The 27,883-nt window shown below is 42.3% G+C and overlaps 1 protein-coding gene across 1 annotated transcript; it reads right to left on the minus strand.

Moving 5' to 3' along the window:
- Positions 1-400: 400 nt before the first annotated feature.
- On the minus strand, positions 401-27,140 carry bcl2b (BCL2 apoptosis regulator b). The gene is made up of 2 exons (XM_028427763.1): positions 26,015-27,140; positions 401-3,561 (listed from the first exon to the last, which is right to left on the minus strand). The coding sequence occupies exons 1-2, from the start codon at positions 26,555-26,557 to the stop codon at positions 3,424-3,426; spliced, it is 681 nt and encodes a 226-aa protein (XP_028283564.1). The 5' UTR covers positions 26,558-27,140; the 3' UTR covers positions 401-3,423.
- Between the last annotated feature and the right edge of the window lie 743 nt (positions 27,141-27,883).

Here is a 27,883-nt window from a genome sequence, read left to right on the forward strand (position 1 = left end):
CAGGCTAGCTTGCAGTCAGCTAGCAGTTTAGCTAAGGAGGGTAGCCTGCTAGGAAGCTAGACTTTTGACAAGGAAGTGTTTAACTAAACAACAAATACTCAGAGTAAACAGTGTAGACAGTATTTAAATAATCTGCACAATTGGAAACTGGAGGTGTATTTTTTAGCCAGACATGCTTAGCTAACATGCTACTATAGTGACAATGTAGCTTGGTCAGCTAAACACTTTTTATTTTTAATATTATCAACTCATACCTTATTCTTTTTACCACCTACTTATGGCTATTATTATTATTATTATTATTATTATTATTATTATTATTATAACTACATCATGTTGTTATACTGTATTGTATGTTAACTAGCTCGGGAAGTAGACACAACATGAAATAGACTGCATCTGCTTGAGAAATCTGGTTTATTAGGAACAATATGATCCCGCTAGCTTATTGTGGATATAGCAGTAAACAACGGAAACACAATTCACTTTTTTTTAAGTGCTACAAGTTTTGCGATTATAGACCTAAAACAGTACAGCAACCATAGTGCTACATTCATATATGCACAGAGAAAATAAAAAATTACAGTATATTGCTGTTAATCTGTTCCTGCCCATAAATCACCCTCTGTTTCATACATACATACACATGTGAGCTGTTTCAATGAGAAGTGGGTGCTTTTTATACTGAGACAGGGTCAACATTTTACAGTTAAGCACTGAGTTATCATCCGAGCACAAAGTTAAGCTGATATAGTACAGTAACACTAGACAAACCCTCCACAGAGAGAGACATCACCAATCCTCAACGGACTCTTGGTAAAATGAAGCAATGTCTCGTTAAGCTACTTTAAATTAAAGATTAATACATGTTAACTTTGGTTTCCAGCTCTCTAGATCTATACTGTGTAAAGTTGTGGCAGTTTTAAGCTGTAAGTAAATCAACAGTATAGCAGCCTTAAGCCAATATTAATACAACACAGAAATTCACTTTTTTTAAACATGTTTTTTTTTCTTTCTTGTTACAATAGCAGCCGGGAAATAATGTAGTTACAGTGTGATTCCATAGATTAGAAAACAAGTAAAAACTGTTAAAAATCTGTGATCTGCATGTACCTCTGAATAAATAGAAAACGCAGCTTCTTTGTCGTCATCATCTAGCCTAACCTTATATAAATATGGTTACACATAGCGATATTCATCATGTTGAAACAGTATCTTTAATCCATGCAACAAAGAAGTCTGGAAATCAAAATCATTTTCTCCATAAGTTGCTGTACAAGAACATATTTCGGAGCCTGTAAGTGATTCCCAAAATGTTTTCGATCAGACTGTAACACAAGACAGACATCAATGAAACAGACTGAAAGGAAAAAATCAATGATCGAATGCATTTGCAGACCGGAGAGAGAAAGGGGGGAGGGGGATATCTCAGGTTCCAAGACACGGGGACTGGAAGTCCTGAACTGAAACTGTCTGCCTTCACATCCGCTCTCATCATCATCATCATCATCATCATCTTTCTCAGTCCACTGCAACAGAGTGAAGTCTCAGTTCACTGCAAAAGCTCTGAGACCTGGGCGGGCCCAAACAATGTTGACTCAGTGAGGAGTAAAAATAAAAGCTGCAGCAGAGGTAGAACATAAACAAGAGCTGAGAGCTTTCATTACAGTTAGCCGTGTGCTAATAATAAGTGCTAAAGTTAACATTTTAAATGTAGAATGAGTGGACATTATTTTATTTGAGGAATGCACTAAGGCAGAAGGAGATGAGTTACATGCAGGTGCAGATGAACTCTGAGTTATTGTACAGAAAGCTTAAAGGCAGTGTTTCTCTTTCAGGTGGTTGGCCCTGTAGGAATGTGGATGTGAACAGCTGATCTGAGAGTCCTGCCTCCTCTCTCTGTGACGCAGACGGAGCTCAGCGGGTGTCATCTGGACAGTGATGCTGATGGATACAGGTAAGAAGCAGAGCGCACCTCTGACACATTGAGTGTGTTGTTTATATCTGAGTTTGATGTCACCACTGTCCTTACAAGTCTACATACTGTACATTAGTACACTCAGATTCTGGACTGACTTTATGATTATATGTCATTATGTTGCATCTTTAAAGTCACACATACACTGTGCATTTTTTGGTCTGATTTTGACCAGAATTTTGTCGCAGCCGACCATTGCACTCCACAGTGTGAGCACATACATCATGAGCATGCGTTTTATTCGTACTGTGTGAGTTGGTGTTAACTTCCCCAAAATCACAGTGTATTGGAGGCTTTAGTTATAACCTCAGACTGCAGCAGGATCTGCATCCATAGTTCATTAAACACCTGCAGAGTAAGACCACAACAGAATTTCTTTACTAGTAATTGTATTCTGGAAAATGCAGTCTTTGTTTCATAACTGCTGGCCTAAGCGTGCAATGACTCCTTCTTCTACCTTAGTCTAGGTAACCAATCACCACTCGTGCTCCTTTAAATTCATAATGCAGCGTTTATTTTTACCCCCTTTTCTTGTGCTGTGCTCCACGTTTCTCTTAGCAACATAACTATAACATTTTCCTTCTTGCATATTTTTTTTTTACTCCATGCTCAAACTGCTCAGTTTGGCATGCAATAAAAAAAAATAAAAGCAACATAAAAATCACCATGAAGAAGCCTGAAAGACGCTGCAATAGTAAAGCTCCGTCCTCAGCGAGTCTGTCCTCCATCAGAGGCCGGTTCTGTATAATGGTGTGCAGTGTGTGCAGAGCTCACTGGAGCTGTCTGAGGAGTGAAAGCAGTAAGACGCACACTGTGCTGGTTGTAGCAAGCTGTTTCCATTATACATTCTGAGCAGCTGTTCTGTGGAGGAAGTCCTTTGAAGGACTAGCTGTAGGGTCGGGTGGGGTGGGGGGGTAACCGGAGTCCACAGTTCAAACGGGGTCCATCACCCTAACAAGCAAGGGGCGGGGCCATGGCTGCTTTCTCTCCAGAGTCATCATTCTGCCCACCATCGGGGTCTTCAGATAGAGGTCCCACACATGCAACGTCTTCACTAACACTCATGCTATAACTAGTACAGAAGCAGGCAGAACCAAAAAAGAAAAAAATGAAAAGATGCATGCCACTGATTCCTCGTTGCTCCTCAGCTGTACTCGGCTTAGTGTGATTACATCTTAGATGCCTGTTTTCTAGACATCCTGTGCTCTGTGGGCAGTGCCTCTGGTTCCTTCAGTTGTTTTGATTTGTGTCTGTTTTGACATGAAGGGGGGGTGTAGGAAGAAGGCATTTTTGGAGTGAAGCTTTGAAGAGTCCGAAGGTTGTCTCTAAAGGGGTCAGGGGGTGTGTTTAAAGGAAGAAAAAGAGAAGAGGCACCAGGAATAGAAGAAGAAGGTCGAGGGTGTTGAGAAATAAAAAATCGAGCTGATATAGAACAGAGGGCTTGTTCACTTTTGTGTAAGGTATGCACCAATGGTGAGGCTTGCAGCTCCTAGTGCGGCCAGACCGAAGACTGCCTTGATAGAGGGCCAGGAGCAACTGAAGACGGACTCCTTTTGTCTGTCGTACAGCTCCACAAAGGCATCCTTAGAGAGAAACAGGAAGACAAAGACACTTGATTTAGTCTGACATACATGAATGTGTCCATAAGGCTGTCATCCTAACTGATGCCATATTCATCTTTCCTGTGTAGCCACTATACACTTTTATCCTGTTGAAACACCTGGCAGGGCATTTGTCAGGGAGTGTTTTTCAGCAGTGGTTTGATAGATATTTTGTGCCTCTGTAAGCGTTTTCCTGCAGCAGAACAGTGTCTGTGGGATGTCTGAGAATAAACTGCACGGGGGCTGAAGACACAAAGAAATAGTATATGTGAGATTTAAGTAACACCAATCAGCTAAAACACCAAACCTAGAGTGCTTCCCACTTTCAATTCTATTGAATTGAAAGCTACTGGATACCTGAATGTCCCCTCGGGGATCAATAAAGTCTGTCTGTCTGTCTGTCTGTCTGCCTACGTACCTACCTACCTACCTACCTACCTACCTATCTGCATCAATACATGTTTTTTCTTATGGCAACTCACACATCTATGTGGATAAACGGCACTGTGGGCAAATTTTTCTCTGTTGAGAAGAGTTTTTATCATTTGTTTAAGCGGACCCTTGGAAAAATAAACCCCTTGGCACCAAATATCGGTGAAAACAGAGTGTTATTACACCCATGCTGCAGACAGATCTATAACCATTATCCATCCACTTACCCTCCTACACACAGCACCAGAAACACACACTAACTAAACAAGGGGAATCTCCTAAAAGAACCCACTCTCAGTAGGTTTTGGTGGTGTGTCTGAACGCGGTGCCGCTCAAGCATAAATGCATAAATGTTACTCCGAGGAGGTGGGGGTGCGCTGTCTTCTGCTGTCATTAGTTTTAAAGGGGGGGGGGGGGGGCTGTTTACGTACTATGAGTGTGTGAGTGCAGTAAGAAGCATCTGTGGAGCAAATACCATAGCTGTGCGTCTTAGACGAGGAAATACAGACATCTGCTCACAAGCGGTGACAGCAGGAACAGCTGGACAGGAAGTAATGGTGCTAAACCCTTGTCTCTCCCACACACACACACACACATAGATTATCTTGAAACGAACTACAATGGAGTACTTTAAAGAGGTGTAATGGAGGAAGTACCAGCAGCTCCCATTGAATATTTGTGTCTTTTGTTACAAAGCTGACCACATTAATCGTTGCACTGTGAAGCTGAGCATCTGAGCCTCTTTGAAGTCTCTGTTTTTAGATGTAATCTGACCTATCTGTGAACAATAGTGAATTGTTAAGTTTGATTCACTTCAACATTACTGTGTCAGTTCCCATGGGGAGCCTTCTATTTTCAACTGTCTGGGCTTAAAGTTAATTTACCTACAGTAATTATGTTTTGTTACATTTATAGGAATACTGTGTTTTCCTTGACCTTGATCTAAAAGAAGAAAAAACTGGTTCATACACTCTCTTTGATAAATGTCACATTTTAATACACAGCTTCCTTTTTATCAAACAAAAGCCCTCACTAGGGGCTAAAAAAAGGAGACATCCCTTCTAAGAGCTGTGGGGAGATAACAAAAGCATTTCCTGTTTCCCTTCCCGTCCTGTGGCATTCCTGGGGCTGGGGGCTGGTGACACAGGGGAGGAAGCATCAGCAGTTTCTTCCCCCTGTTTAGGCACTGTGGTGTCAAAACACACTCTGCTCTTAAATACACTCAACAAAAATATAAACGCAACACTTTTGTTTTTGCTCCCATGTTTCATGAGATGGACTTGAAGATCTAAACTTCATTCCAGATACACAATATTACCATTCCTCTCAAACATTGTTCACAAATCTGTCTAAATGTGTGATAGTGAGCACTTCTGCTTTGCTGAGATAATCCATCCCACCTCACAGGTGTGCCACATCAAGATGCTGATCTGACATCATGATTAGTGCACAGGTGTACCTCAAACTGCCCACAATAAAAGGCCACCCTGGAATGTGCAGTTTTGTCTCACAGCAAAATGCCACAGATGCCACAAGCATTGAGGGAGCGTGCAATTGGCATGCTGACAGCAGGAATGTCAACCAGATCTGTTGCTCGTGCATTGAATGTTCATGTCTCCACCATAAGCCGTCTCCAAAGGCGTTTCAGAGAATATGGCAGTACATCCAACCGGCCTCACAACCGCAGACCACGAGTAACCACACCAGCCCAGGACCTCCACATCCAGCAGGTTCACCTCCGAGATCGTCTGAGACCAGCCACTCAGACAGCTGCTGAAACAATTGGTTTGCATAACCAAACAATTTCTGCACAAACTGTCAGAAACAGTCTCAGGGAAGCTCAACTGCATGCTCGTTGTCCTCATCGGGGTCTTAACCTGACTCCAGATCGTCGCCGTAACAGACTTGAGTGGGCAAATGCGAACATTCGATGGCGTCTAGCACGTTGGAGAGGTGTTCTCTTCACAGATGAATCTCGGTTTACATTGTTCAGGGCAGATGGCAGACAGCGTGTGTGGCGTCGTGTGGGTGAGCGCTTTGCTGATGTCAATGTTGTGGATCGAGTGGCCCATGGTGGTGGTGGGGTCATGGTATGGGCAGGCATCTGTTATGGACGAAGAACACAGGTGCATTTTATTGATGGCATTTTGAATGCACAGAGATACCATGATGAGATCCTGAGGCCCATTGTTGTGCCATACATCCATGAACATCACCTCATGTTTCAGCAAGATAATGCACGGCCCCATGTTGCAAGGATCTGTACACAATTCTTGGAAGCTGAAAATGTCCCAGTTCTTGCATGGCCAGCATACTCACCGGACATGTCACCCATTGAACATGTTTGGGATGTGCTTGACCGGCGTATACGACAGCGTGCACCAGTTCCCACTAATATCCAGCAACTTTGCACAGCCATTGAAGAGGAGTGGACCAACATTCCACAGGCCACAATAGACAATCTGATAAACTCTATGCGAAGAAGATGTGTTGCACTGCATGAGGCAAATGGTGGTCACACCAGATACTGACTGGTTCTGAGTCCCCAGACCGCCAATAAAGCAGAAACAAAATGCACATTTCAGGGTGGCCTTTTATTGTGGGCAGTTTAAGGTACACCTTTGCACTAATCATGATGTCAGATCAGCATCTTGATGTGGCACACCTGTGAGGTGGGATGGATTATCTCAGCAAAGCAGAAGTGCTCACTATCACACATTTAGACAGATTTGTGAACAATGTTTGAGAGGAATGGTAATATTGTGTATCTGGAATGAAGTTTAGATCTTCAAGTCCATCTCATGAAACATGGGAGCAAAAACAAAAGTGTTGCGTTTATATTTTTGTTGAGTGTAGGTCTGCAATATCTTTAACCACACGGCATTCTCTTTGTTGCAGCTGAGGAGCGTTTTTAATTATCCAGAGCCATGCTGCCAGCTTTGTGAGACTGTGGAGAACTCAGCTGTGAGCTTTGAGCAAATGCTAACCTCAGTGTGCTAACATGTGAGGGCTAACCACGTCGTGTTGTCAGTCACAACAGTAAGTTGTTGTGTGGAACTTCTTCAATCCATAAGAAGTGTTGGATTGTTTATGATATGTGTCCCTCATCGTCTTTGTCTAGCCTGGTAATATTTGCTATTTAGTACATGTTTGTTAACCGGAGTCATGTCTTTTCATGGCAGTCTATCAGAGGTTTTGAGCTATTGCTATGTGAAGTAAAGCAGAGATACGTCTCACCAGGACTAGTCATGCAACTAGTGTGGAGAAAATGTCAGCTAGTTTTTCTTTGGAAGATCTGAACAAGCTCTGTCTTTGAGGAATAACACCCTCCTCCTCCTCTCCAGGTATTAATAAGAGAACAAGCACGTCAGTCAGATCCACAGCTGAGAGGAATGTGTTGGCTGGAAAAAAAATACTGCCTTCATCTTTTTTTTTCCACTTACCCCTGGAAAATAACAGTTTGCTGAGGCAATAATCAGCCACATGTTACTGCAGCCAGCGCATGTGACTGACCACTAGCAAGGCTCAACAAAATGGCAAACTCATGATGTGTGTCCTTGATATGTCCCAGACAGTCTCCATAGATTATCATCTATTTAAGTCTAAAACAAAAGCGGGGCCAATTACGGTAAGAGGTTCACAAGAAGCTGTGATGGATGTTTAAAAGAATCCCACAAGGGCACGGATGGTAATAACTCCGGAGTGACTCAAGGGAGAGCTGGGAAGCAGACACAGAGGAGGAGGGGAGGGATGTCAGGTGGATATCATGAGACTGAGGCATGCTTCACTTCAGCTCCTGGAACTTTGTTTCACCCACATATTAGCAAACAGTGCTGCCATGTGAGGAGTGTGAAAAACAAAACCTTTCAGCACTTTCTTTTCTTTTCTCTCGCTCTTCCTCGGCTCGTATTATTTACTGTCATTATGAAAATCTGAGATGAATAATGATGAGCAGCTGGAAAAGAGGACACTGGAAGTTGACAGGGACAGAAAGGCAGAACATCTGCACTCAACAAAAGGCTTTATAATCCTCAAAAGCTCATCCTTGCCCTGCAGCAAAGCCATCTGCCATCAGCAGCAGGTGTGCTTTTGGGAAATAAACTCCAGACTGCAGGTCTCTCTACAGTATTCACTTTTTGGATCAATGGCTTTTAAAAGGTCACATCCATCCTATAGAGACAGGAACCAATGGGAGAATGCCTAGCCTGGTTTACACACTTTGTTTTCTTCATTTGTACTGCCTACAATGAACTCCTCTGAGAGATACAAACAGAGCAAAAGAGTCAAACAGAACAGTGAAGACTTGAGAGGATCCCATACTCAGTCATGGGGTGGCAACTTGCTGCCTGAGCGTCATGGTTACCCAGGCTCGAAACTTCACACACAATTTGCTTTTCCCACCAGCGGGAGAGACTCCGTCTTGAACCTCTGATTTGTTTTTCACATGATTTACACATCAGGGTTTTACTCTATCATCATGGACACAAAAAGATTTGCTGTCTCCCTCAGATGGCCTTACACTATCTTATTGGCAACAGGAAATACCAAACAATTGCCAGTTCCTTTGGGTATCCCCCTCCCTCTCTCTCAGTTTTGGGAATGATCCCTCAGCTTGTGTGGAAGATAATGAGTCATCTTGTTCGGTTGACTAGCTCACTTAAAGCCCTAAGCAGCAAAAACAGAAAAAAAATGATTAAGAAGGCATCTCTGTTTTGGGATATTTCTGTGGGTAATTGTGGGAAGACTGAGACTGAGAGAAAGGGATGTGGGTTAAAGTTCAACTTGTAATTAAAGCGGCTGTTGTGGCTTCGCTGCTATATTCACCTCTGAACCAAGCTTCTCCCCACGCTCTGTTTATTTCCTAAGCATTCCACATGGAAGCGTACTTATAATCTTACATACGCTGTTCTTGCCGCCCCTCTTTGATTTTCTAATGAGCTTTTGCAGACTTCTCAGCAGCTAATTAAAGTCAAACAAAACTCCCGTTTCAGGGCCCAAGGGGGTGTAATGTGAGATTTAAAGAAGCAAGGAAGGCATTAATGTTATTACAATTGATCTGTTTTGATTAAAATACATACGCGTACACCCCCTTCTTTTATCTATGTGCATACGTGAGTGCATACTGTACACAGATGCATTAAAAAAAACATTGTCCAGACATATAGTAATAGGTGACAGGACAGCAACAGCTTGTCAGGCAGAAAGGTCGGGTTCGATCAAGTCCCCGGAGAGTCATCCATCGACCAGCCTGGCAAAATGAGATGATGGGGGAGTTTGTTGCAACACTCATTACCCGGTGAATCCCCCTGTGTCAGCAGCAGCAAACAGCTTGGAGCTGAGGACACTGAGCCCTTCACTTCCCTGTGACAATACTGCAATACTTGGAAACAACAGCGTCACAGTCAAGTGGCGACAGACTGAGATGGGAAGATGTACAAATCTGCTGCTCCACAGACTTTAAGGAAACAGACAGAAAAACAATGTCAATGTCAACTACTTCATCAACACAACATTATTAGACAGCAATTTTCCTAGTATAGAAAGTTTAACTAGCCACAGTTAAAATGGCATAATGTGAGAATAGTAAATGTGAAACAAAGGAAATGGCAGACCTTCTCTTCTACTTCAATTCTATTGTAAGCTGAGGCTTTGTAACTGACATTACATTTGACTCCAGTTTAAAAGCAGAAACAATTTTGGACGTTGGATGCTACCCTAAAGGCTCATAAATATTCAAATTGCGTCAGCAGCAGCAGCATTTGTGTGTTTACAAAACAGCTCTCTCTCCCATGGGAGTGAGCCTTCTCCTCTGGAACATGATACATGATTGCCAGTAAATCACCCACACTCCTCATGACACTCTGTTTTTTTTTATTGTCTCCATTATTCATTGTCTAAACTTGCTATATAAATGTGGACTGTAACTTTAGAGACTTGGGTTTGTCTGGAGATGTATAGTGCTTCAGTAAACTCAGAGGGTGGAGAAGGTAAAGGGAGAGGTCTGAATGTGCACAGCAGCAGAAGATGTTTTAGGACAGTATAGAAAGATTTTGATTTGACAGACATTTCTGATGTATTCATGTGGTCTTGACTGAGCAGTTATGCGATCCTTTATTTGTGAGTGTATTGATTTTTTTTTACTGTACAGAGCTGAGCCAACGTGAAACAAAAGACTGGGTAACCTTGCAGGCTCAGGCAGGGGTGCAGACTAAAGTGGATTCTGGTTTATCGGCACCTCTGCACACCTTAGTTAGCGTGCCTCATATACAATTCTGCATGCAGACCAAATAGACATCGAAGGGCAAGCCAAAGAACGATAATCCTTTTTTTAGTTCTTTTCTCTGGTCCAGTGTGTGGATCCATTGTGACCCTGGCTATTTTACGAGTTACTGCATGCTGATGATGGCTAGCTTTATTTTTAAGAGGCTACGCTGGCCACCACAAGTGAAACTTTAACAACTGAGCTGTCAAGGTTGCTAGGTGACAAGAGCAGCAGGTTATGACAGCTGGTGACACAAACAGGAAATCCTCCTTATGCCAGATTGCCTCATTTAACAATGCTTGGTCCTTTATAGCCTACAAAGGTCATGCCACAATAGGCTTTGTCCTTCAAAGCATGAAGCTCCTGATAATATGTTTATATATGTTTATTTCATTCCTTAAAAAGCCTGGTTTAATTTTGACCCTGAATCCTAGTTCAGCCTCAGCAGTTGATCCTCCACAGTTGCCATATCCCAATACAAAGGCTCCCACAATGTAGCTAAAATGGGATGAGTGCCTTGTCTAAGGGTGTCTGCTCTGAGAGCATCCGGCTCACAGCGGAGGAGGAAGTGACAGTGCCGGACAGAAGCAACACAACTGCTGTGCTGCTATAAATATCAAGAGGTTTCATCTGAGCTCCTAGTTCAGGGCTTCCCAATCTAATAAAACAACTCTCATCTCCTCTGCTCAGTCCATTTAAAAGGCCACTGATGACGTGCAAGAATAGTGCGAATGGAAAAGGGCAGCTGAGTCATCATCCACATGTGTGGAGGCTGGTGTGCTTGGAGTGCATTAAACCTGGCTTGAGTGGCTTTCCAGTAAAGACAGGATGTCTGCCACTTGGGTGTCTAAGAGCTCCATGTTCTCTCAGAGAATGCTGTGCATAGAACATTCGGCTACTCCACTGACATGTTTGTGGCCTCAAAAATCCATGTGGTGTTTTTTTTACTGAGATAATTGTGAGAAAACTCTCCATCCTGGCTATTTTGTTTAGATGTTGCACTCAGGAATGTGAAAGGGTACTTGTGTAAAGAGCCACTCGCTAAGTGAAAGTCCAATCTATGCAATTTAAAACATGCAGAAGCACTCGGTGTCCAAAAGGCAAGTTAATTATTAGACAAGAAGGGAAAACATTTCAGGCTGGTTTATCAGCTTTAAATCAGCTTTGGAGTGCTGTGTACAGGAACTAGAACAGCTCCTATTTTGGCACAAACAAGAGACCATAAGAGCACCCAGTGCTGCTGAGCCGCTGTGCCTGATTGGTTCAGATAGAAACCCCTGATAGAGACCGTGGGAACCAGCAGATTCCCAGGTGGCCTGTTGCTTCTCCTGTAGCAAACACAGTCCACACAGGGAGGAGCTCATTTCCTGTGACAGGGGCAGCATGCTGCTTTAAGCCTTAAAAGTCAGAACTGCTGACCCCTGAAGACCTTGAGACCACACAACCACCATCTGAACAGGCATCTCCAAAAATAGGCTGACTGATCTCAGCCCGAAATGACTACTGTATATGGAGGAATGAATGTAGAAGTGTGGGAACACCATCTGCAGCAGGGCTTCATACTCTATGTGGAGTGCATGTGGTGGCAGAGAAATTGAGTCATTCGGTTTTTCTTGTGTATTGAGACTATTTCTATAACAGTATAATACAATGCAGAAAGGGGCTTTTCAGTGGAAGTCTTTGTGAAGGAACTCAACAGTTCAGTTAGTGTTAAGTCACTTCCTGTGCTTAACGCTGCAGGAATGACATCACTGTCTGGTTTGAGACTATGGTTTCACTGTGGTAGCGCCAAGTATGGTTAAATCACAGATGAGTGTGGGTAACTAGGGAAAGACTTGAGGCAAGCCAAACATGTAGTCATACTAATAGCATGGAGAAAGAGAGGGAGAGCAGCACGAGAGAGCTACACTTGGTTAGACAGTGTAACTAAGAGATGTGTATTTGTTTTGAACCATTAAGTGACTCCTAAATCCTTGTGCCAAGTCCAAGGAAAAGCATTACAAAAGCAGGAATGCTGTGATTTATTCCTTTGATGAAATCCCAAGTTTTCCCTGTAATTTAGGAGGCAAGCAAGTCAAGTGTAATATAATCTAATAAGGAATTAAACATGTCAGCAGAGGAGAAAGTATTAGAACATCAAAGATTAGGCACCCATCGTCTCCCCTTTCATACATCTTGTAAAGTTGGGCCGTTAAATGAAAGCTTGTCGGTTTCGGCAACAAGATATCGGAGCGGTTTATGTGATTAGAGTACATGGGGCCCAGGTTTCAGGTTTAGCAGTGTTCGCTGTGTACCCATGTAAATGAGTGTGGCCACAGCCTGGGACAGGGCATGCTGTAAAGAGAGGGGAGCGGAGCAGATTGAGGATCTCAGATGTCCGATAATGTTAGAGAAAACAATCATCTGTTTGAGGTGCAGCTCCCTCAGGAAAACCTTTGAAGTGGAGAGCGGAGGAACCATTGCACAGAATGAAAAATTATTCACAAAGTCACACAAAAGGCATCTGCTTTGAGCGAAGGAAGGTTTGCTGATGCCTAAAGTACAGTATTTCTTTAAAGATGTGACAGTGTTGTCACATGTTTTTCTCCACTGTGTTTTAGATGTACCAAATATTTAATCTAGTTGCCACCTACTATCTACCTAACTACTGGCAAAGTGGTTGGCATTTAGGTTTGTCTCACTCACAACTCATCACATGGAAACATTTAATCTGGTTTCCTAGAGGTCGTAATACACAGGGTAACCTCTAAGTACCATGAAACTGTAACCAAATCGTGCTGGTGCAGTCACTGTTGTAGCTTCATGGGGAGGGACTTGTCACCATAACAATCACAAAATGGAAGAGAAATTCATTGATGGTAAATATTTTGTTTGTGCCTTTTTTTGTTTGTGAAGTTCATACAGGACCAGACCTCGTGTCTCTTAAGTCCTGTGACTGGGCCTGCCTTGTTAACTCAGTTAGTACAGTTGCCATTTGCTTTGTCTCACCCCACTGCTTCTTGTCTATCTACACTGAATACCATCCAAAAACTAAAGTACTTTGATTGAGTAGTCCACTTCCCCTACCTCGTTGTCAGTCATAATACAGCCGCACTTGTTAATGTTAATTTATGCTGCAAGCTGAAAGTGATGCTTGACAGGTACTCAGTGTATTATAATACAACAACAAGTGGTGCCTGACAAAGCGTCCACATGTGACAAGCTGGGAGTGAGAGTGTGCCATGGTGGTAGATGCCTCAGTCTGTGGGAAAACAGTACCTGCAAAACCAACCTGGAGAGAGTATGCTAACATGCTACATTGACACTGTGTTTTCTTACTGGTGAATAAGACATGAAGGATTGTTAAATACGATTTCTCTCTCTGTGAAGCTTTGAAAACTCTTTCGATGCAGCGATGCTTTGCTTATGTTTGTGTTGGGGTGTGGTTTTGGCCATAAGGAAATGCTATTTCCAACCTTGTTAGCTTTCTAGAATTACTAACACTGGCATTAGTTGGGTTGATAAGGCCTTGTTGATTATGGTGGACATGGCTCAGAAATACAATATGTGATATCACATTTCAGCACCCAAACCCAGCCCACTATAATCTAACCATACAAAGTCAAAGAGTCAAAATTAACAATAGAGATCTGTTCAAGTTCATTTTCATTTTATTTCATCTTTCTTTCTTTTGATTTTTAACTGTGCTGTACTGTTCCTCTATTACTGTCTATTGTTTGCATGAATGTATTAAAAAAGCCATTTTTAGGTGAAGCAAAACTCAAAATGGGAGGAATATCCGCTTTCCCACAGGCTGAAGACCAGAGTTGCACAACGCCTGACAAAACTTCTTTATCTTGCATTGCATATGAGGCCATTTTAAGGGAAGTAATAATTATTCTTATGCAATTTGACATCCGACTGAGCAATCCAAGCACATAACCGCAGCCTATATCATGGCTGACTCTTTTTTAACTACAATCTCAGAATGAACTCTCCTTTCCCAGCACACCCCTCTCTCTCCGCCTCTTTTTTCTCTGACTGGGAATACTAGGGAAAAGTTCATTGACCTCTCACAGGCAACCAGCTGATTTTCATCCAGGCTGGGGGAGAGGAATGCAAGGAATGCATTGATGTGTGGAAACAAACAACTGAACTTTGTGTGCCTGAGAGGCCAGATATGAGAAGGACTGAGTCCTGAGATAACCAACCCAACTGCAAGAAACACGCCTACTCCATACACTTGCATTATGTAATTAAAAAAGTCAGGCTAAACCCGTCTATAGAATAAATACGTATAATTAAAGCCTAATCAAGCAATTGAAAGCAGCTATTGACATTCAGGGAATTCAGTGTGACTTACAATGATGTTGTTTGAAGTATCTGCAGCAAGTTCACTCAGAGCTGTATGACCTTCCCTGTCTGTGTGCATACACCAAAGGGAAACAAGCACAGCCTACCTGATGAATGATAATCAGTTGCCTATTGTAATAATGGAAGTGTAGTGTGCAAATGTGCAGAAAACTAATGAGGCACATGTCAGTTTTGTAATGGAGGAGGATTTCTCTCTGGAATAATCCATAGAAAATGTCATTAAGTTGCCTTCAGTGACAGCCTATTGTGAGCTGAGAAACCTTGACACTGCTGCATACTGATAATAAGAAAACACTGCGCCAGACTAAAACTAAAGGCATGAAGGAAAAATTCCAGAGACACTGTACATTAAGACTGACGGTGTTCCAAATGTGCTTATTTCATTTTTATTTTGTGCTTTGTAATGCCCATGAGGATGTTTTTATAAGTACCTTCCTCTGCTTCCTAGTCAGCAGATGGATCAGCTGAGAATCAGATGATTGTCGAATCAGATGACTTTTACAAGCATCTTTATACATGTTTGTTCTTTAAATTTCTTTGTAGTGACTCTAATTGCTGTTTCACTTTTAACCTAAAGAAACTATCAAATAAAACTGGATGTTTTTTAATAAGTCTCACTCAATATAATGTAAATATGTCTGGCCCCACAATGCCAAAGAAGTTATTCTGTATATATTCCTAAAGGCATTTTAGAGGTTGTCATTTCCTGGAAAACTATTGACCACATTGATGACTTGTGTCCTACTCGGGGTATATCCACTAATTATGTGCCCAGTTAAATTTTATGTTTCTCCTTCACCCTTTATTTTCTACAAACACCTCAGAGACGAGACGACACGCTAAAAAAGTCACTTCCTGTATTTGCTCTGTCCCTTCTGAAGAGAAGCTAGGAGATTTATTGGCCTGAAGTAGCCTACAGTGCTTCCGATAGAAGATGTGTGCACAGATTTTGATCTATTCGTTTGTCTAGCAGTTGCTAAACTAAACTTTGGGCCCATGTTTAACAAGCCTTGTGTCTTCTGAACATTCCAACATGAAAGTTATGTTTTAAGCCATTAGAAAAACAGGAAGTGTAAAGCATTCATATCCTTAGCTCAGCTTGTCTTATGCCAACAGTAAGTGTTGGAGTGTTAGAGTACCTTCAGTCACAATTGTGGGGGGAACAGTGGCGCAGTGGTATAGCAGGGTTGTCTAGTAACCGGAAGGTTGTGTGCTCTTGGGCAAGACACTTCACCCTAGCCTGTGGCGCGCCTTGCTAGTCATTGTATGACACTGCTTGGCAGCAGCCATAAAGAAGGGGATAGGGATAGTGCCTCCCTAGCTTTGGATATGTATATGTGTGTGTGTGTGTGTGTGAAGAGAGATATGTAGAAAAATATACATATACAGCATATATATATATATATATATATATATGCTCTTCTGCTTTGGTCCTTACTCTGCCAATCATCAATACTTTTTTCCAGCATTAGTCTTGACCTGGCTACAACACGCATGTGGCTGTAAGAAGGGCAGGATTGCCAGCTTATAGCTTTATACGCCTCTCCTTATTGCCTGCACTTCCACCTCTTTTCCTCCACAACCCTGTTAGCCTCACCTTCTGATCAAAGAGTCCCTCTGAAGTCCAGCCATTTCATCCAAGGAATATTTTTAACCTCCTGTCCTCCCTGGAGAGCAGAGATGTGGACTCATTTTAACTCGAATATGGAAACATTAAAGGTCAGCGGCGTCTGAGCGTAAGTCGTGATAGCCATTGAGTGGTATCAGAAAATGAGTTTGCAAAAGAGCATATACACTTATTGAAGTCTTTGTTCTTTTAAAACATTTTAACCCCCAAGTGTCATAAAACGTGAAAAAATAAATGAAGCAGTATATATAAGTCAATTTGCAGTTGATTAAACCTCTGGTGGTTAGATCTGATGGCTTGTCTAGACAGGAATTAAAATCCCCCATAAAGCAAAATGGCGCCTGACATAAATGAACCCTGGCATCATAAAAAATTTGCCCTGACACAAGTCATAAAATGACTACATCCAAAGAACCTACACAGGCATAAATCATTGCGCTTGTCAAAAAATATGAAACAAAATATCAAAGAAGAAAGGGAGTCATTGTCAGTTCTGCTTTTTTCACATGGGTGTTTCCTTTGAAGTATCTGTCTTTATTTGAAGGTGTAATGACAGCCCAACAACCAATTAAAAGCCACTCCTTCAGAGCAGACACATAACAAAACTAGTAATATCCAACATTCTGGCAAAACTTGGCTTGGCCATGCCAGCGAGACGCTCCCTGTCAGGAGCCCCATGCAGCAGGGGATATCTGTGACAGCACCAGCTGCAGCATGCTGACAAAACGTGGATGTAGGTTTGAGAAGGGTGGATTTGCACACACTGCCCTAAAACAATACGCAGAGCACTGTTCCCAGAGCAAAGCTTTTATCTTCCAAACACCAGGGGCGTATCGTTTTCTCTGCACTTCAAACCTAATCAGCTGCCATCAAAGGGGACTGCCAACAGGGTGGTGCTGTGTGAAAGCTCCTAGCCGCACACACACACACACACACACACTGAAACTGAAAGCAACAAGAAAGTGATAGTGGATTCAGCCAAGGTCCGCTCCCCACAGGTGCACTTTTTCTTTCCGAATGAGTCAAGTTGAATCACCTGTTTATTCAATCTGACATTTACAGCCACCTGGTTGGCTGTGTTAATTGAGTCTTTACACAGAGCAACCAACACAAACCACGCGGAAACGCTCAATACAACATAGCCAAAGTGATATTTGAGCAATAGCTGACCTCACTCAGTGTCGGTTAAAACAGATCAGATTTCCTGTGGGCTATTTGCTCTGCTGCCAAAAAAAATCACATTGGGGAGGGCAGCGCAGAGAATTATTTACTGCAGACCTCCAAGGATGAGGCAGAGAAATCTATTTACCAATATCTGGCTGTTGTCATTTTTGGTAGAACATGTACTCAGCATTTTGGAGAAGAACCAATAATGGCATGCTGTTTGTTAATGGCCAGTGCTGTGGCTAGTTGCACTGGGAAATCCTAGTGGAGATGGTAGTGGTGTGTGTGTGTGTGTGTGTGTTGAGGCTGAATGGCACTGCTAACAGGAAGCTAGGCACCCCGGGGCCATCTGCTCCCTGCCATGGCTCACATGTCACCCTGTGACAACACAGCATTATTGATTCACACTACCACATCCGCTTCTGTGTGTACATGCTGGTGTGCTCCAGCCTTTGTGTGTATATGTGTGTGTGTGTGTGTATGTACACAGCCATTTTGTGAATAGCAAATAATTGATTTGCACTAGTACATCCGCTTCTGTGTCTGCTTGCCCTTGTTGCCCTTGTGTGTATGGCTAATCATTAAAGGGTTAGTTTACCAAAATCACAAAATGCATATTAATAATTACTTAGTTTTTAAGCCACATCGATGGCTTTATCTGGTATCAAAGCTGCACTATTTCATATTATTTTTTTATTATAAATTATACTAAAAGCTATGCAGAATGTGATGGGGGGTTCTTTAAGTTCATCTAACAAGTTATTTGTAAATGTGTACGTCATGTATATAACTGTGGATTCCCTTCACACTTGTTAGCCTCTGACTTGAGTATAGTGTGAGCTAACTAGGACGTTTGTAGAAGATGTAACAAGATGTTACAAGAAACTGCTTTACAAGTGGATAGCCCCCCCGTATTTGCCTAAAAAAGCACATTGCAATTACATCACTTAGTAGATATTTCTGCTTAGCCTTTCTTGAAATTTGCCTCAATCTTCTCATTGAAGCTGTAGATTTACTGTTTTGGTTCACTTGCCGGTGACATCAGAAGTCTGTGCGGCGCACCTAGCGCTTTTCCGGCGAACCTTTTGACACAACTGTTAGACTCTGTTACTACCTCTACTGGCAAGTTAATGCCACTACAGCACTGAAGCTTAGAACATAGCATTGGACTTCAATCCATGCTAGTTGATCTCAGTGTTGCATTTACAGCTAGTTTATGTACCCTGTAGTGTTGAACAGAAATACTAAGGAGGTGTAAATAAACCTAAATTGTATTGTATTTTTTAAACTGCTTTTTACTACACAAGTCTGTGTTTAGTTTTTCTTGCCTTTGGTGGGAAGTAGTTTAGAAATTAAATCAGAATATCAACTTTTAAAACCCTTCAGGGGGACTGTCCCAAAAATATCTACAGTAGCTAGACAATGGGAGGAACCATTTAACCTTGCCCTATATTGATATGCTGCACGGCTTGCAAGGGTGTGTGCCTTATGGCAAAGTCAACTAGCGTCTCAGTAGGCTCCTCATTATCCAGCTCCCACAACGACAGGAAAGGTGGAAAACTCTCTTATCTCAAACGGTTCATTAGGACATTTTTTTCCATGTATATCGGCGATGCGTTTGCGATGTGAAGGCAGTGATGTCAAACAAAAGCGAACAGGACAGGGATTTATGTGTAACATAACAATTAAAGAACCACACGGGAGTAGTGATGGTAACACTTCTATATTTAGAGGCCTCTCACATGTCCCTGCATTTTTCAGGGATGTGGAACGTTACCTGACACTGAAAGTCTGGTCTCAGGGTATTAGTGTGTTGTTTGTGAACGGACCGGGCACGTGTATGTGTGTAAATAAATACAACTCTCAGGAGGTGGGGTGAGAGAGAGATAGAGGAAGGAAGAGGATGAGGGAGGAAAAAGATAATCTCCCAACTGGAGCACAGACAGCCTTTGGGGTTCTACTTGAGGGACATCCATTTAGTGTCCAAGTTTATCCGCTCTATGTATTATTTATCAGCATATGCTTGGAGTGAGATAGCAGGGCTTTTAAACAGCTCAGGCATATGTCCCTTATAAAACAGGAAAACAGGAGGTTGATTACTTATTTGAGCAAACAATAATAAAGGGAAACACAATCGTATAAATGACTTTACAAATGGTGCAGGCTCACACAACCTCACGTGAGGTTCAACTTTTTGTAGGACACAAAGTAAATAAACTCAACCAAACATCAGCACGTGCTCCGTATGAAGCATGTTCCATTGATATGATTATCCAACAAAAGAACAAAAATCAACCACACCCTTTATTGGCCACTCAGGAAAGAACAGCCCAGGTTGTTTCCATTATTTATTTACAGTTGCTGTTACAACCCCAGCAGACATTCCTCCAGTTCTCCTGAGGAGGCCCAGAAATAAGCACACAGGACAGGGTGGAGGGTCTCTGGGGAGAAGCAAGCTCATGGAAAGAGGCAACGCTCACAAAATGTGAGGCTTTGTGAGTGCGAGTAGATTCCATACTGTAACAAAACATTTCTGTCTTAATAGCGTGTAGAGTGTTTTTCAATGGAAAACACTCAAGCATTTCTGGCACGTTCCTGAATGGTATAGAGTGTAAAACATGACTCAGAAGCAAGGAGAGTCATTTGAAGCAGAAAAGAGATCAAACTGTCTGGCCTTAAAATACAGTCAATAGCAAGATGAAAATCCTTAGAGTGTCTTTTGGAGAGATGCCAGTATGTTCTTCTGTCTTTATGCCAGCTTCACTAAAATTTAGATTGACTGCATATGTATAGTTGTTAATTGTCAGAAAGCACTGTAATTAAACTACAGTCTCATTTTTCCCTACATTCCTGATTGTCAGGCAAATTTCTGCCTCTAAATGCTTCTCAAATCAAACAATAAGATGCAGTAGTTTGATAGCATTACAAAACAGCATGGAATACTGGGAGTTTTTCCAGCACCACTGTAGGTGCAAATCAGCTAAAGATTGTGTGTTTGATTTAGATAAGGAGCATTACAATGACATAATGTGCAGCACACAGCAAAGAATAATCTTTATCCATCATAAGGAGAGTGGCTAATTTGGCACTTTTTGTGTTATCACCACAGAATGGAACAAAACGCATCATAGTGAGTTCCTACTTGTGTGCCTGGAACAAAACCATCTAGTCTTCCATCTGTGAGCTGTACACACATGCATGGAGGTGCTGACTGACATAAAACCAAGATGGAAACTTTGCACATTATTAGTAGTAAAAGCTGTGGAATTATATAGAATCTTTATATAGTTTTAGAATCAAATAGACATATTTGGGTCACCAAAAATACATTTGCAGTCATTATAAGACATTTGAATGAAGACAAATGTTAGACATTACACCTATAAAATGGTCACTGCAGAAGCTTTTATGGTAGAGGTAAAAATACAAGTAATAAACAATAACCCATTTAGAAACAAACCATTTCAGCACCAACACTTTCTGAATTACTGTCACTCAAACTGCACTGCCAACAGTGAAGGGTTAAAATTCTTGAGTATTCCACACAGGACTGAGACCTTTGTGCTTTGAGTATCTCAGAGACCGAGAGTCTTGGAGATCTCTATAGGCCTGCTGCAGGAAGACAGTACTCTTATAAGAGACTTACAGCCCAGAGCAGCCTGTGTCTGTAGGAAATGTTTCTGAGATTACAGTTGTCGGGCTGATGGGTCTGAACACAGTAGCAGATGGTGAGCGGCCGAGGCCTGCTCAGCAAAAAAGGGGTACAGTGCAGGGGAAAATCTTGGCTGCCTTCTGCCACATTCAGCTCCTTTGTGGTGTGCAGTCTCCATTACAGAGCTGAGACTACACATCAAGTGATAACATTGTTGTCAGAATCTCCAAACTCAGCCAGATGCGTCTCCAACAGTGAAAAACATTGTTATTTTATGGGTGGGAGGGAAAAACGCTATTTGCATGAGTAATCATTGCAGGCTTGATTGCTGGAAAGAAAGCAGTGTTCATCCCACACTTTAATTTGTGAAACCCAGCTGATAAACAACTACAAATTAACAGAGAGGAAACAACTGTGACAGCATGTAGGGTGAAAAGAGAGGATCTCCAGCTTAGAGCGGATAGATCAATCATGACTTATAGAGCTCATTACACTGTAAAGCATGCGCCATCCCTTTCACTGTCAATACAGGCTCCTTTTTTGTTAGGAAAGGGTTCAAAGCTGAGAAAAACATCATCCTAAACACTTCCTGAACGTTGCTCTGATTACTACTGACTCATGTTAAACAGGCTGAATTTGCATCTATCAGACATAAATTGGATGTAAGTGAGATCTCATTGTTGCTCTGCCTTCACGTGCCTCCTTTGTAAACCAGCTTGGGTTGAGCTTTTTCTTTATTTTCACTGACATGTCACCTATATGAAGATTAATGACTTCCTCACTGTCCCAGATCCACTCAGCCTCAACAAGGGGCGCAGCCAGATGCCGTAGCAACATGCAGGTCCCACCCGTCGACGAGCAGATTGTACTCAGGGAATCCCCCACAGGATGGACCCAACCCAAACTTACAACTTTGTCTTCTTCTAACAAACAGACAAGCAACACACAAAGAAAACAGAGAAATAGGCCACCGTGCTAGGTGCATTCCACAGACACCTGATCTCACTGTTTAGAGGTGATTTAACTCCTTCTTCCCACCTGCTATACAAAAACAACGGTCAATAGCCATGAGCTAAATGCTAATGTCAGTATGCTAACATTCTCAAATGACAAAGCAAAGATGCTGTTGTTTAGCAGGTGCAGTGTTTAGCATGTTCATTCCAACACAAAAAAATAACTAATAGAAGGTGTGAAATGTCTCCTTAATTGGCAGGTTGAAAATTGTTGTGAACATTTGCTAGAATTTGTATTTTGCAACCGTCGTGTAGGTGATGTCATTATAATGAATAGTCTCAGGGTGTTGGGTTGATCTGAATCATTTCACGGGATAAGTGATAACTTAAACCTGCAGGTGAACCAAATGGCTTTCTCAGGATTCATGCAAGATAGGAGAGACATTTCCTAAAAACCACACGTTGAACTGTTCTTCAGTTGTGAAACCGCTGCTTTTCTCTTGCAGCACATTTTGGCATTTTGCTCCGAGCCGCCCTCTCAGCCAGTCAAACGTCTGAGGTCAAGCGTGTAATTTCAGAACTCGGATGGCGTCTGCCTGTTTGTTCAATCACTTGGTATTTACTGTGAGCTTCTGTAAATAAACACAGGTGTGCCATGTAACTTTAAAATCACAATCCTGCCCTGATGAATGCAATTTCTGTCAACACAAAGGTTGAATTTATAACTGAATGTTAAGGGCAATGAAAGGAGTGTGTGTGTGTGTGTGTGTTTTTGTACAGAATTGTGGCTATTTGGGCCTCAGCTAGGCTTCTAAAGGAGAGATTTTGTTTACCTAAAAAGTATATTTGACTGACCCGTGATGCTTAGACTCAACAACGATTAGTGGTTGCTCCTATTTTGGACTCAAATTGTCCCAAAAACAACAGGAAACAGAGCGTGGCTGATAGAAAGCTGTTTCCATGCCACTCTCACGTGTCAATAACAGGTTGATTAGTCCCCACCTGTTTTTAGAGTGGTGGAAAACACAAGATGTATCTCTTCCACACAATAACACTGTGGACAGTTTAAATGACCATAAGTACAACCTGTCTAGACGCACGACTGACCATGTTTACCCAAATGCCTTCATTGTTTGGATGATGTGTAAACTCGGTCAAAATATAACTGTAGCAAGAGCTCATCAGAAGTGACTAAAACTTAAAATCTGTTTTATCCTAATTACATTAAAAAACAACCACCTGACAGGCGGTGGATAGAATAATTACCGTATGTACCTTGAAAATGGTTGCAAACCCCAATATGAGATTAGACCCGGAGCAGTAATACTATACTACAAATAATATTTGTTTCATCACAATCCACTCAAAAGCTTTCACACTTAAACAGATTGGATGACAGATTATTTCCAAACAGTGGCAGCCATTGTTGTTGTTAACACAGAAACTGTAGCTAAAATTGAGGACACTAAGGTCACATTTTTCTTTCAGTGCATTCTGCAATGAAACATGCCCTCACAAATGAACAGCAGAGTAGACTATCAGCAACATCAATGAAAAAGTGTCGAACATGTTGTAAAAGTAGATAGAAAGCCACAAACATGCTCTAACTTTTCACCCAGGAAGCTGAGATTTGCTCAATAAAATAACCCATAAATCCTTCACCTGTCAGATATGTTTGCTATGCATAACCATCAGCAAGATCATTCTGGGAAACTCTTTGTTTCACAGGCTGCTTGAACCAATCAGATCAACCCAGAAACAGGAAGCAGAACCAGCTGCTGAACAAAGCCAGCAGGCTAATGTCGTTAGATAACTGCAACTTGCATTAAAAGTCTTTTTAAAGTACTAAATTACTGTTAATTGTAATACACCATTACACCAGAAGTGCTTTATGAGTGGACTGTTGTCAAAGGTAAAACACACGTTCCCTAACTGCCTGTTCTACCTTACAGGTCTCCAACCAGTCATGGCCGTGGTTCAGCTACAAGCTCATAGTGAGGTCACGGATACTCGAAGCGGGATTCCAGCTTTTTCGCAAGTAAGTCCTAACCCAGCCAACACATTTGATAATATATGCACTCTACCACAGGAGGGTGCTGATCACCATATGTGTAAATACATATAAATGTCACTTTGTGTAAACAAACAAATGCACTGTGTATTTGATTATTATTATTTTTTAAAGATCTATGTCTCACGGGTCATTAAAGGGATTTGATTAACATCCTCATCATTCATAATATGGTCAGAACCAAATTAAACACTGTACACCCAACAGCTCCAGCTCTGACAAGCACAATGAAAAGGACCTTTTTTTGTTGCTGAATAATATAGTGACTTCCATTTCAAGCTAACATGTGAAAAAACATGGCAACGCCAGATGTCACACACCCAATCCAGAGAACAGACAATGCTCTGTGTCTGCAGTGTCAGTTATTAAAGGTCATGTAATAGCTAAAGCACACACCTCAGGAAATTCCCCACCAACAGCCATTTAAAAGAATAGGAATTACCATCAGATGTCTGATCTGAAAAAAAAAATAATATTCTGTATTAAACCTTAGTTTGAGCTCAAATTGGGATATATATGTTAGTTTCTAATACCATAGGAGCACAAATCCAGCAAATTGAACCAAACAGCAGACATATGCTATCAAATAATCCTAAATAATCCTTTGGATTAAAGGACTGTACTCTTTCTCTTTTTCTATCCCTCCAGTGGATGGAGACAGTCATCTCCACCGAGCTGTAAAACACAGACTATGATGACCTACATTATTGTACAGTGGGCACAGGCTCCAGAGACTGTGAGCAGGCATCTCTGCAGCGCCATGCTTCAAGGCACAGGTCTGGAAAAAAAAAACAGCAGACAAAAGCGTTCCAACCTCACTGCACAGAGGACTGCATGTTAAACACAGTGGCTGCAGATTAGCACTGTGTGTTCCTGGAGGGCCCTCCCTCTGTTGCTTTTGCCTTTGATATGTGGCACAACCTGCCACCTCCAGGGGCAAGGCAAGACTCAAGGGGAATGTTAAACGGTCCTATCCTTTGAGATGAAACAATCGATATGAATCATTGATGCCCCTCCAAACACACACACACTTTGTATGATACCTTCCAGCTAAGATAACCAAGGAGCACAAATGTTATGCTCTCATTAGGAGCACCTCTGCTAATTAAAGGGCTAATACATGGCAGATCAGTGTAAAGGCCTCCTTGCGTGTTCTCCTCACTATGGAGGATTGTTGCTGGATATGCTCCTGTGTGTATCCAGCCAGGTAAAGATGGGACATGTCTATCCTTGTTACTAACTGAAGCACATGTGTCATTTAGATGTGCAGAAAGGGGCTGTGATAGCTGAACCCTGTCCAGTTATGCCCAGAGGCCTAAACACATTAATGCAATAGTTTGCTGTTTGCTGACATGTGTCTGCCCTGCTCCCCTCTGCTAGACTCCTTAATGCATTACATGACAGCAGCACTGGAGCTTATCCCTCCATCAGGTGGATGCTGAGGGATCCAGTCTGTTTATTCTACATACAAATCTTGCCCTTTTTAAAGCTCGTTTATGTCTCCATGGATCACACCACAGTAACCTCTGTGCTCCATGACAGCTCTGTGGTTTTTACTGGCTGCAGAGCTGACAGGGCGGGTTATATGTTGAAGCGTCGGGAGGTGTGACACATCTCGCTTCCTTATTGGTTAGAAAACTTTAACAGCCAACAAGAGCATCCAATCAGAGCAGCGCACACAGCGAGGCCGTCCATCTGGGACGTTTGCGCTGTCGTGCGTCATGAGCACATCTTCAGAATGATTTTATTAATGATCAGCTACACATGTGGATTCCATATCGGGCCACATTAGAAAACACGTTTTGATCTGTCGTGTAGACATTTAGAGACACACAAGATGAACTCATTAATCAATCGCGGCTAAAGAGGACTTTTGAGTCCTTGTGGCGCACAACTGCAAACTACACGGAATCAGACCTACCCATCCCCCGTTATCTTGTATCCAGCTGTTAAGATGTCCATTTAAATACTCCGTCATCCACTCCGCGATGTTGTCCACCTGCGATGTCATCTCCTCTTTAGATGCACACTCCACGCACACGGTTCCACCGAACTCGAAGAAAGCAATTATCCGGCCCCAGTTCACACCGTCCCGGAACAGTTCGTCTATCACCTCGGCGAATCTCCTTTGCGCCGTCGTGGAGCTGAGATACAGCTGCCGCGACATCTCCGTGAAGTCCGGCTGGTACAGTCTTTCAAGTTCGTCTCCAGCCTCGCGCAAGACTCTGTGGATGGCGGCATGTGGGTCAGACTGCCGTCTGCTGAGGCTCGGGTTGCTCTCGTTGTCGGGCCCGGTGCTGGCTTCACGGCACCGGCGGACCAAAGTCGGCGGAGAGTCGGCTACTATCCCATTATTAGCAGTATCTTCATCTCGGACATCACCGAAGCCCCACACGTATCCCCGCTTGGAGAGTTTATGGCAGATATACTTTTCCACGATGTTGCGATTACACTCGTTCGCCATTCCGGCTTAATTTGGCACTTTGTATGTTCAGAGGTTTCCACCTTAGATAAAATGCATTATGGTCGAATGTGTGCGCGTTTACAACGCTCTGCACAAGCGTCTCCAAAACTAGGTTATGGTTATTTTGTGTTTTTTTTATTTTAAGCACTATGAAATATCCCACACAGTGAGCAGACACTTCGCAGAGTGAAAATCCTTGAAACCAAACTGCGCAGAAAAACGTTTAAAAGTGAAAAAATACTGTGTCCGTATCAGCAGCAGGCTTCATTTCCCGAATCCTTGGAGGGACGTTGGCGACCTTCTCTTTGCATAGAAATCCAATATGCGGAAGAGGTTGGAGTGTAGTGCTGCTCTGTTCCTGTGCACATCACCCAGAACGTGAATGTGTTGCGAATAAAAAAAAATATATGAATGAAAGCCAAAGTTGTGCGCGCCTAAAGAGGCTTTAAACGCAGCCCAACTATTTTGGCAGCGTTGCGCACGACCAGGCGCAGGACTGTGAGCCAGACAAGGTCGGACTGAGTCCTCTTCCACGATTCCTCATCATATCCTCCACAGTTAGCTCTCTGCCTGTGGGCCGCGTCTACTGGTGAGGTATTCCTGACGTCACCACGGAAAGTAATTCCTTTGGCTGTGGCTCTTACTCCAAGTGTACGAGGCGAACTGCACAGAGACCATAAATAGTCCAAGTAGCATGTTGAATGGCGAAGAATAACACCCAGAACGGAGTAGAATGATCATAAATGTGTTTCATTTAGCTGCCTATCTAGAAATTGGCAACAAAAATGTGTGTTGAATGATTATTTGTAAGGGCTCAGGACCACCCAGTCCTGCTTTGATGTGGTGCCACCCCCTTGTGGATGGAGATCTGACCTTGCAGGAGTAAATTTATGCTCACAATTTTGCGTGTTTTTATTTGATTCCCTCTGTCTGGAACAAACACGTCTTGTATTCCTTAAGCCTGATATAGTCGCTGTTCAAGTTCCTTCATGGAAAATTAAATTTTCATCTCCTCAAACAGAATTCTTAACATCTCCACAGTCCTCCTCAAAGCCTGTAACATTCAACTCACATCTCAAAACAGGAGGAAACAAGAGTACGACAACAACATAATAAAGGATACAATAATTTTTCTTCACATGTATTTATTTAGTTTATCATGTAAGAAAATAAGACAAAGAAACGTTCTCACATTTTCATTCAATGGCACACAAGGTGAAGGTGTTAAGTTTTTTGGCAGAAAAAAAAGAAAAGAGCGCAGTATGACTTTAATGTTCAATACTCATTTAACATCTGATGATGCCATTCAACAGAGGGAACTAGTGA

Source organism: Parambassis ranga, chromosome 17 (genome assembly GCF_900634625.1).
Source record: "Parambassis ranga chromosome 17, fParRan2.1, whole genome shotgun sequence".
Classification (NCBI taxonomy): domain Eukaryota; kingdom Metazoa; phylum Chordata; class Actinopteri; family Ambassidae; genus Parambassis; species Parambassis ranga.